The sequence below is a fragment of the Saccoglossus kowalevskii genome, chromosome 1 (assembly GCF_978046115.1).
Source record: "Saccoglossus kowalevskii chromosome 1, keSacKowa6.1, whole genome shotgun sequence".
Lineage (NCBI taxonomy): Eukaryota > Metazoa > Hemichordata > Enteropneusta > Harrimaniidae > Saccoglossus > Saccoglossus kowalevskii.
In genome coordinates this window covers 17,647,978-17,660,506 of record NC_140641.1, presented here as the reverse complement: position 1 = coordinate 17,660,506, position 12,529 = coordinate 17,647,978, and the positions used below count along the sequence as shown (strand labels likewise).

Genomic DNA, 12,529 nt, shown 5'->3' with positions numbered 1-12,529 from the left:
GTTTCCTACGCAGTAGTACGAACGCAGTCGGACGTACACCACTATCTACAGTACTATCTACTCGTACCTCTGATAGACTGTTACTGCATGCGCAGAATGCAAGTTAGCGGGCGTAATACTAAACACAACGTACGCAAAAACTCGTGACCAGTTGGTGTGTAGAGTACGCCCTATTAGTAATGAGTTCCAATAGGGTGCGGTTTACGGTGTGTCGAGAAAAAACAAACATACGACCCGTATACAACGTGTCAAATTTGGACACGTTGTTTATAAACTAATTACCCGTTTCACGAACGCATCTATAAAGGTAGTTGTTTTAAAAACCGCCACGAACTGAGTACTAGCAATTTATAAATATATATTCTAATTTTAAAATATCTCACTAAACAGAGGTGATGGCCACATTTCTAATGAACGGGACGGGCAAACAGATGACATTTATGAGATTATTCATAATTTAATAGATGAGAGCATTATAATTATAAAATCCATTGACATATTATAAAGCAGGCCATAACACCGCCCTGCATGGCCTATACGAGGTGTTACCGCCGTTTTATGATTTCGCCACGATATGTTACCCCCAGCGCCAAATTCTCCTCATCTTTAAAAACACTTATAAACGGCAGTTGAATCCAACCAGCCAACCGACAGGCACAGTGCGCAACGTTTGAAAACGTTCATATAGAAACCTCTCGCTTCAATTTGAATTTCGAAATTTATAAATTTTTATATCATATCATATCTCTCATGGAAGTGTAAGTGGGTGACAAAAATGACCCGACCACAATTTTGGTTTTGGACACTTGGAGCTGTTCTCTTAGTGATGTGATGTCTTTGTTACTAGCATTGGATACACTTAAATTATATCAAACCACATACAAACAAAATGTACCAGGCCAGGTCAAATTCAGTCTACCTCTTTTCTTTTGGAAAGGTTACCAGGCGTGACTTTACACTCGTGATGTTGTATTACCTTGGTATTGGTTGTGAGTTTATCTATGAAAGGACGCTCATTACAACGACTATACCAACAGTATATTTGCATATATGCTGGACTGTTTGACCAATTTGAGTGTTATTACGGCCACCAACGATCCCTGCCTTTTTAAGGGTACGGGTCGATCTCGTTCAAGGTCGTTGTCGTCGGACGGTAGCTTCTGTTCGTCTATGTGACCTCATCTCAAGGCGTATAGCCATGAGGCTATCACGTAGCAACCAATTTATGACAACATTTTATACTGTATCAATACCGATTGATACCTTCACAATAAATCGCACATATTATAACCACGTGCCGTCAACCAAGCACAAACAAACACTCTTACCAACCCAAGATTCTGAGTGGTATCTCGACACCTGTTACAAGTGAGGATACCCATAAGAGTTCCCCGGACGCCAATTTCTTAATTACACAGACTTGTTGATACACCAAGCTTCTAAAAATTCGATCATAGCCAAATCTACGTAAATGTTCGGCTATGTTCGGGTGCTGACCAAGCCGGATATCTTGAGAATTCAATAAGAGCAGCCTGTGAAAAGTGTAAAGAACTTGTATTCGTGCGTGTTAAAAAGCGATGTGCAAGATTAGTGATTTTCCCACAACCCAATGCGCTCTTCCGGTGGCAAAATGAGTGCAAGTTTTGAACTGGCCGCGATATGGACTAATTACCGACTTCGACTTCTCAGAGTAAAACATGGGTAATACCAAAGACAATAGAATGTCTAATGTCTTTGGTAATACATACGCGTAGATCTGCGCAAAACTCAAAGTCACCGTCTGTGTTAATATGGGACCCATATCTCGCGCATGCGCGGTGTGACAATTCATCACAATACTTACTACTCTTCCCCCACCGATTTATGAAGAAAAATAAATATTCAAAAATAGCAAATTAAATAAATTAAGAAACGCGACAGATTAAGGGATCCGTGATGATTTTGAGTATTAGTTCAGTTCGATCGATTGATGTAAATAATCTAGAGTGTTAGTAAAATACTTTCGTTGGGCCAAACAAAAAGAAATTGGCGCCAACGCCACGTGCAACAACCTAAATTTTAGCTATACTATAAAATAAAAGCAGTTACTAGAAAAATGTAGTTTCAAAAATGCGAAACGCGTATTTTAAAAATATTGAAAAATTATAAATTACAAAAAAATTACAAATTAAATGAGTTTGTATAACCTAAGAGTAGTTGTACGACTGCTGGTGATACTACACTGTACATGTTAATAGAAACTGGCGTTATCGTCTCGTTTTTTCAATAATATAAAACAAGTTCAAATATTGTTTTTGTCGAATTTACTTGATCATAGTAAAAAAAGTAAAATACGAATGATATGGGAAATTGTTCATGTTATGTCGAATACATAAACAGTTATCAACATCCCACAGCTCAATAGTCACGAGAAATGTAATGGGATATTAAATATTATGTATATTATTTATAATAATTCTCTGGTGACATTACATGAAAATGATATCTCATAATATATTTAACACGAGAAGAAGAAATGCCGTGTAAAATTAAGACTACCCGATATAGTGTGAAATTGAAAATAATAATAAACATAGTGATTTGTGTCGTTATCTGTTCAAATAATTCACCGACATGATCATGATAGCTTATGTTACTAGGCTACTTATTTGTTTCCATCCAAATTTCCATACAACTGATGCACATTCTAAAATACATCATATCAAATGGTTATTGAAAACAAATTTCGCCGCCTATTCAGTTTGCCTTTGAGACGAATTCCCCTCCCCCTTGCCTCTGTGAAATCGGTTTTGCCTACCCACGTGATATTATGATACATTTTCCCCGCCCTCTTGTATTTCCGGTACTTTTCAAGACCCATTCATACCACTCTCTTCAGTGGCGGATCCAGAGGGGGCCAGGGGGCCATGCACCCCCCCCAAAATGATCATTCATATCATCTTGATTACGCATAACTTCTCTGCGATCATTTACGCTCCGTAAATTTTAAGCGAAGCTTGGAACGTGCTATTATTATTATTATTATTATTATTATTATTATTATTATTATTATTATTATTATTATTATTATTATTATTATTATTATTATTATTATTATTATTATTTTAATGTATGAGGTGTTTTTACTCATTGTAACAAGTCCTACATTTCTGTATCACGCGGAGTTGTAATATAATATAGGTTGAGCGATTAGATCTATGACCGTGACGAAGACTTACACCACATAGCCCAAATGATATATGACCAAAACAGCCTGTCCCGGGACCATATCTCAGACATGTAACATCGAATGGCACGTTCGGCGACTTCATAGCACATTGATAAAAAAACAATGCATTAACTCCAAACATGTGCAAAAAATAAAATGATTAAATTATCAGCCCATTTTCGTTGAGATGTCCGGGTGGTCGGCGGACTATCAGCAATAAATACGACAACGTTGTCAAGAAGATTTACGGTCTTGTTATGTCAATGGTATACATAAAGTTCGTATTTTAGTAATTTGTGTTTATCTCCCTGGGTCTTAGATAGTGTATCTACGCGTCTGGTGCAGGGCGCCATTGTTATGCTATTACTAGTATTTTACACGTGTTGTATAGGTCGCATTTGGATGTGCGGTAAAAATGACACAGCAAATAATATCAGCACAATTTATAATGACACAGTGGAAATTGCCTATAGGCGGCAATAATGACACATTGTCTTATGCAACGGCATGATTCGATAATAAAAACAAGGACTGTACGTGTTTCCTTTAGCAACCATGCTGTAGTTAGAAATATCTGACACCGTGTTCACGACCCATACGGGTATTTCTAAACATTGTCCAATCAGGTCAGGTGTTTTGAGTCACGTGACACGTAGAATCAGATCACACGAATTTCCTTATAAAAAGATTTGTCTTGGACACACAACTCCCGTACTTGGCTTGGCTTTCGACCTCTAGCCGTCACTCAGTGAATGAAATTGTGCATTCCATGCCTTGTACCCGAGCATATCTTCTGAATAAAGGTTTACAATGCCCTTCTATTCAGTGCATACATACCGTTAGTCTCGATCCACTTAAATATGTAATTAGGAATATCCGACACCGGGGTGTTATAGACTCTTCTAATAAACCTTTCCGAGATTGCAAAATTGGTGAACGGAGGTTTCGACCCCTATTTTCTACCCCGTATTGTTTCGGTCAGGGAACTTTCGATCGCACACATATTTTACATCATATCGTTTCTTGTTTTTGAAAACTCACAGTGCCCGATATTTTTAACTACAACACGATTGCTAAAAAAAAAACATTTTTTTTTTTTTTTTTCAATTATCGGATCATATCTTGTCACGAGACAGTGTGTATTTTCACTGTGCCATTATTACCTGTGTCATTTTTACTTGTGTTAGTGTTTAAATTCATGCAAATGTCCTAAATTCATCGAACCCGCACCCAGCACGACGCGGTGAAAAGACCATCGCATCGCATTGTACGACAATGTCGAGATCGGAGAAAGACACCGCGTGCACCATTGCATAAAAGTCGAGTAAATATCCTCACAAGAATGACAACAAAACTAGCAATTTACAATTCTAATGAACATTTAATAAAACGAATATTATATTTTCATAAATATAATATTAACCTAAAAAGAGTTTGACATTTCCTTTGTATATAGAACGTGAAGCATTATGTCTCATACTAGTATATTGACAAATGCTCATTACATGGACTGTGCTTGTCAGCGCACATGCTTGAATTCACGAGAGTTCACGCATACATTTTTATACAGACATTTTGTGGCTTTTTGAAACGTGGTACTTCTCCTATATGGTTATCATAAAAGCCATGCAAAATCAGTTAATATGTAAATTACCTAATTAATATGTACACATTTGTACAAAATAATCACTATAGGCTTATACTGGCTATTGCGCCTGTTCTATTCACTGCACCTTTAAATATAACGGAGTTGAGGACGAATTTGTCAACTATTCTTTAGAGACGGCGCGTGGTTACTAAAACACCGTGGCCGGCGCCAACAATGCCGCTCTTTGTGTAAATAAATACAACAGTTTGTCGTGATAAATCTAAGGGAAAAGACAGAGTTATTACAGTGGGTATTAATCTAACTGTTCGTGTAAATAGAATAGTTTGACGTGATAAATCTAAGTTCACAAGTTGACATAACCCGACCTTTCCGGTCAGTTCAGTGACATTGATAAATTCACGGCATGGTTTATATATTTCGACGTTGGTGGCGAACTCACACAATAAGGCATACTTCCATAGCGTTTGCGATCAGCTGCACGCATAATTATCGCTTTAGTTGGATATGTTTATGAAATAAAAAAATCCATTAAACTGTTTTATATAGTCCATGATTCATGCATTGCTATCATTTTATTGTCCTATCGATGACCCCCATAACAATAAGTGTTTACACTGAAAATATGATGATGCATCAATAATTCACGTTGCAGTTTGCTATTGACACAACTCCGGCAATGACTTGAATACTTTTATTGCCTAGTAATTACAACACAGTCCTGGAAATACTGTTCGTGAAGCCCACCGCTTGTCTTTTCACGCCATTCTCCAAATTTCACCGTAGGTGGCGTCTTGTTTTTGACTTCAGAAGGCATATCCCACGATAACACGTTTTCCTGCTGTATTATCATAACAACACTACATTATCACACATTTCGTGCATAAATGAAATAAACATGGACAAAATAATTCCATTTTGAAAAAATAAAGTGTTTCCAATGATTAAATCTGTAGACCATTATTATATAAGACTGTGGGAAAGCGAACTGAATTTGAATCTTGTTTATTCAACAAAAAAACAATGTGAACACTGCTATGAATGTGGAACAGGCTTTAAAATTTCAATTAATCAAACAAACTCACTACATTGTTAGTAATCTTAGAACAAAATAGAACAAAATACCATTCAGTCGTTTGTGTAACTTACCGTGTTTGATACGAAGGGGTCAACTATTTGAAATTATGGGGGTGGTTGAAAGAATATGATCAGTTGTTTTGTTTTGTTTTGTTTTCCGCGGTGTCTTTTTATAATTTTCTTGAACGTGCCAACAAGTTGTTTCTGCAGCATGTTACGTGCATTTTTTTCAGTGTCCAGCTTGCAATTTTTGTTCAAACGATACTTCCAGCCGACCCCTGAGATTTCAAAGTGTTGCCCCCTAAGTTTGAATGATTTTGGTTTTTGCAATCCCGGGAAACCTCTGATGAGACGGGTTCACCTGACTCAGCGGCAATAGACTGGAACTGAATTTGCATACCATGGCACGTATACATGCGAGGTGTACGTACATGTTATGACTCAGAGGCCTAACACTGTGTGACGTCATAAGCGATAACAATTTATCGTGAGTTGGAAATGTCCTCAATACACATTTCCTATAAATCGCGCCCTCTAGTGACATAACGCTTCTGTGACGTAAATGGGTCACGTGTTCAAAGCCGTTCAAAGCATTGATGTCGTTTTGATCTGTAGTCGCCCATCAATGAAGTATATGTTTTTGAGAGTTATACTTAAAGCGGGAGGGTCGTCACCTGCGCACGCGCAGGAATTGAGTCCCAAGCGACGATAAAAACACACGCTAAAAACGCAAAGGCTCATGGGTAGACGCTTGTTTGTAAACAATGACACGCTATGGCCATCTGACACATGCGCAGGTGACGACTCCCCCGCTTTAAACACGAACGACTATACAACTAAACACGGTAGTCGATTTGAGCAACATTGACTTCACCAATTTACGCCATTTTGATGCCAAAGTAGCATTCCGTCGCTAAGAGCACGTTTCATTGAAATGATGTATATATACAGAACAATATACACCTTGTTAGTAGTCTAGTTGTATGATTATTATAATGAAATGATAGTATAGACTTTTGTTAAGTGTAATCCAACATAGATCTACGCCACAAGTCGTCATCAAAACGCTTCGTCCTCTGTTTGGTGTGTATATCCCTGAATGTCCCAGACCGTTGTCATATAACAAACTTATTGAAATTGACTATCCATCAGAAAATTATTTGTCGAAATGAAGATGAAATTTTATATCATTTTTATGCACATAATGCAATACTATTATTACAGGTTATTAGGACTTTCAGTGTAACTCCTTGGATCCGCGAGATAATAGCGTTTAGTATACTCGTCTGAGTGACATGGACCAGTGAGATAGCTCACCCGTCTCATTAATTCGATGCAGGATTAAACCACTGAATTGTATTCCTGTGAGATATATAGACTGTATCTAACCGCATCTAACTGCATCTAACTGTAATAAACTCGCTCGTTCGGTTTAATTCTGGGCTGGATCTAGAAATACCATTTTTTATTGGAGCAGCAAACTTTTTATTTACAGAATATTTATTTGTGATTCTAACAATAACCAATCATAAACACGTGATTCAGGAACTGAGGTGAAACAGGAAAGATGACTAGATAATTTCACCATTACTCTGATTTGTTACTATGGAAACCAATCACTGTTTTCGTTGAATTGTGGTCTTTGATTCACAGTTTTTGTGATATCTCATATTTCGGATGGTGATTGTATTTCAATTATAAATCCATATTTTCCCTTTAAGCTGCAATATGGACAAAACAAGTATTTTTTTTAAATATTGTTGTTCAATACTCAATACTGTAGATTGGCAAATCTGAGTGTGATTTATCATAAACCCTAACTTTAACAGTGCACATATTCGTTACGTGAATCACCGAAAACATTAATATGCATGTGTATTGACTGTTGTTGTGCGCACATAAACAAACTTTGCACATGCGCATTAGACAGTTTCATTGTTTCATTTTTATGATAAATCATAGTTCAATATATTTATCTACATACAATATTAAAAAAATTATATGTTCTCGTCTATTTTACAACTTTAAGGTGGAATGTTACACAAAAGTAAAAATATTGTCATTTTATTTGTTTTTACATGATATGTGATATATCATGTTACAAGGATTAAACAAATGAAATAAAAATGTGGGATTACCATGTTCAGTTGATAATATTTTTAGTGGGTTTTTAACGAGAAAATGTGTTTTCATAATGGCCTATGCACACCGCTGCTAAAATGGCATTTTATTTGTATTATTTCACCGTTTTTCACAAAAATCAGGTTGACATTGAACTATTACTAAAACTAAAACGAATAATTGTGGACAGATTTACTACTGCTATAATTGCTACTGCCATATGCGCTAAAATAATTGTTACACGTATATTGGATTTGTAGAAACAAAGTAGACAAATGCGAAGAAACTGAAGATCGCTGCTGGTAACATCAAGTGAATCAAGTAATCACAAAAAAAAAACACTTCAACCTAATAACGTGCTGTCAAGATAACTATAGCAGTCTTTTTAATAAATAAGATGTTAATATTGTTATGATTCTGCGATTCTCCTCGATCTAACAACTACATAATTCACAATTCTTCGTCCGAATTCTGATTAACAAAGGGTCGCGTCGTGTCAGGCTGGTCATCCTCGTCGTCAATATTGCTATAGGGAACGCTATATATTCCCTTGGCTCGTAGACAAAGCGATACGATTCCATACACACCAGCCATCATGAAAATGGCTGCCGCAATGTGCCAGCAATAGGCCATGCTCACAAACATCACATTGGCATGGTTTTCCTCATCCCACTTGGTGCCGTGCGGTGGGTAGAGCATGAAAGCTGCCTGCCAAAACCAAGTCCCTTGTATCATCATGAAACCCGCTGTGAGGAAGGGTAGGAGGGGGTCGTCTCGTTTCCATAGCTCTCCGAACATTACGATGGTGTTCAAGAAAATGGTGGTGACCAGCATATAGTGCACTGTTATGTCGAAGAGTGAACGGCCGTGCACATGAAAGTAAAAAAGCAAACCCTCAACGAAAAAGGCCAAGGCGGCGAAGAATTTCTCGTAGGTGAGGAGGCCGGTGACACAAGTACGCGACAGAACCATGGCGAGGCCGTAGATTCCAAAGAACGTGTACATGGTCGCGTGTTGCCATTTATTTCCCCATATAAAATTGTGTTCGTCGGTGTCGTCAAACATCGCCCATGTGCGATACGGAAATCTGTCGGTCGGTGGAAGTTCGGCGATAACCCCGATGATCCACGCCGCAATGATGAGGACACCTTCCCAAAACTCAGCTGTCTGTCCGCGTAGTTTTCTCAGTCTTCGCCATTTTCGGCCATCGTCCGACAATTCTTCATTTTTACCGTTTTTGTTTGAGCTCTTTAAAATATGCCTTCGCGAAAACTTGATTGTGTACCAAAGTCCGAAGGCGAAGAAGAAAATTCCCGGTAATACGTGACCTTCAAATGTACCCATATTGTCCAACGTGCTGTCTCAAGACTTGAGAATAAAGGCAACGAATAAGATAAAAAAAGAAAGAAGACTACGTACTACGCCATTTATATTCGACGTCTGTACACGTTAGTCGACCTTTACATCTAAGATTAAACCCTTATCGGCCGGACAACCTAATTTTGTTAATATATAACAATTCATCTGTAGATGAGTAATGAACATTTAACACAAACATGAGTCTAAAACAAAATGTCACATTTTATAACGAAAACAACTGGTGCTGTGCTATCCCGGTTCTAATCAGACCTGGGAATCAGACATAGACGGTCACAGACACCTGTGGACCTTTCAATCACCACTCCCAAAATCGAATCCGTTAGAAACTATATACTAGTATATATATATATATGTGTGTGTGACGTTTGTTGCATATTTACTCAAATACGTCCATGTTAATTTGAAACCAGAGCGAGGCGGAGAACGACACCGCTAGATACGAGGTTCATGACTACGTGCCACGAGTCTCAGCATCATGTGTGCAGAGGGCGGATACCGTAGACTATGCAAACTGATAATTTATCGTCGTTGCTATGAAACGCACTTATTCAAAGTTTAATATTTACAGATTTTAAAAGTTTAAACTACCCGGTGCTAAATCCCGACATTCAAACAAATAAAATAAATCATTTTGGGATAAATTACATGGCACGAGACGTCTAAAAGCCAACTTGTAATGTAAGTAACAATCAAGATGAAATCGTACAACCAGTCTTATGATTGGTTGTTGACACATTCTGAACAAGCCACGCCTTCAACTGTGCCGTGCGTTCGGGCCAACCGTTAATTATTCATAAATGGAGTCAATTTGTGTAGTTTTCTTGATTTATTCTGCAGATATAGGTAAAATATAGGCAAGGCTTTAGCGAAATTTGAAAGAGCAACTAATATTCTTCAACCTGGTATTTTTTATAGATTTTATTTTTCATTCTGTTCGTCTGTTTTTACAGTTTAACAATTGTGAGCTGGCTGGAGCCTTCATCCCTTTTTTATTTCTTACACTAGATACCAGCCGATACCCCCCCCCCCCCCGCTCATAGGGAATGCGTACAGTTGATCATAGTTCCTGGGCTCCCTGTGATGAAATCGTGCATTGTTTGACTACGTGCGAAATTCGTGTCAAAATCGCATCGTCTGTGTAGGTTTTCAACCATGCTTCAAAATTGGAAGTTCGATCGAACGTTATGGAACTACGTGTCAGTTGTTTGATACGAGCGACGAATCAGAGAGTGAAAAAAACTCTACAATTCGAGATATTTCTGTTCGGAAACTGGGTAAGAACAGGAGGCATGGTGAGGTCAAGGTTTACGAACAATGTAAAGGGCGCCTTCAGAGTTGCTAATATAGTTTAGAACGCGCGTGTGTGCAGAGGGCGCACTATAGTTGGTAATGTTTGGGAGCTTTGATGCATACTTTATTACCGGCTTAAATAATAGTTTAAACACACAATACATATTTATGGAAGGGAATATTTTAGTAGCTCAGTTTCAGATCCCAATTATTTATTAGAATGGTAAACTAAAACAGACTATTTGCAGGGTACACAACAACAGTTACAGTAAAGTGCGGCGGTCGTCTCTCCGCGTCCTGTTCGATACTAGACTCACAGCGACGTACACAACGCGTATCTAATCCTTGGGGCGGAGCTACGTCACAAGACGTTTCACGTTGCTAAGACGCGCACCACCGTACATGCATTTCTAGTTCGCGCTGCTGTGGAACACCGGTCGAGCCGGTGAAAATTCGAGAAAACAACACAAACTCAACTTTGAAGTAATCCTGAACAACCAAATTTATATATGTTACACACGTAGGGCTAATCTTGTTATGCTGTTCAACCACCATCCCAAAGTACCGTTTTCTGCGAGTTTTTGGCCTTTGTTTTCACCGCCAGGGTTGCCAAGCGGTGAAAATGCCCGGATATCCGCCCCCCGAGGATAACATACATTGTTTGTTAGTCCCCGTTCGGACGTAGTCCGAATACGGGGACTTATGTTTTGCCCTGTGTGCGTCCGTGCGTCCGTGATCACCTGTATCTCGAACATGCATGGACCGATTAAGTTCAAACTTCACTCATACCTCACACATTATATGGGACATATGCACATGCATTTTTTTCATGATCCGATTAACGATAGCCAAATAGCGGCCATTTTAAGGCCGAAAATGCATCAAAATCGCATTTTTTCACCATTCCGGACCCGGATCTCAGTTATGCATGGACGGATTTTGTTCAAATTTGGTACATACATTAAACATAATAGGACCTTGATGCACGTCATTTTTTTTTCGGATCAAGTTCAATATGGCCGACTGGCGGCCATTTTGTTTTAAAGAATTCAGTTCTGGATCCGTATCCGAGACATGTCTGGATTGATCAAGTTCAAACTTCACACACACAAGGTACATCATGTCATAAATATGTATGTGCATTTGTTTCATGATCCGCTTAACAATAACTGAATAATGGCCATTTTAAGGCCGAAAATGCATCAAAATCACGTATTTTCACAATTCCGGAACAGGATCTAAGTCATGCATGGATGGATTTTGTTCAGATTTAGTACAATGTGTTGTACATATACAGGTGCATTTCGGTCGTGATCTGCTTTGAATGTATATGTCACTCAAATATGAACGGAACGGGGACGTGTCATTGACAATGACTTGTTTACATGAAATTCGAACACGCGCTGCGCGGCGACCACCGCGCGACCACCACCTTTAAGAAAAAAGGAAAAGACAATCATCGGAAGTGTGATATTCTCGTAGAAATGGCGGGTGAATTGATCTTTTCGAGCCGAACGTAGCTTGTCGCGTACTGATATTAACAATGACTCCTATTTTCATTAAGAGTGTAGAGAGGGAACAGAGTAGTTGAGGGAGCGTGGACAACAGAAATGCGATTGCTTGTCTTACGTATTTTTGCCTGGCTCTGATTATTCACCTACACTGCTGCACCTGACTGAAAAAGCTATTATTGCGACGACAAATGAAAACAACATCAATATGACAAAATAATTACGTCATTATAACGTCATTGTATTGTGATGAAAGCAGATTTTTTTTATAATGTCATTATCGTGAAGTCTATAATTAAAATTATGACACGTAAGTTTCAACTGTCATTAATCGAT

General features: G+C 38.3%; 1 protein-coding gene across 1 annotated transcript; it reads right to left on the bottom strand.

The window, feature by feature from the left end:
* Window positions 1-8,103: 8,103 nt before the first annotated feature.
* LOC144341775 (transmembrane protein 45B-like) lies at window positions 8,104-9,435 on the bottom strand. Its single transcript, XM_078005390.2, has one exon. It carries the CDS (start codon window positions 9,354-9,356, stop codon window positions 8,463-8,465), a length of 894 nt encoding a protein of 297 aa, XP_077861516.2. The 5' UTR covers window positions 9,357-9,435; the 3' UTR covers window positions 8,104-8,462.
* Between the last annotated feature and the right edge of the window lie 3,094 nt (window positions 9,436-12,529).

Bases quoted from the DNA above. Each gene is read 5' to 3' on its own strand.
- LOC144341775 (XM_078005390.2), bottom strand. From the start codon at position 9,356: ATGGGTACATTTGAAGGTCACGTATTACCGGGAATTTTCTTCTTCGCC.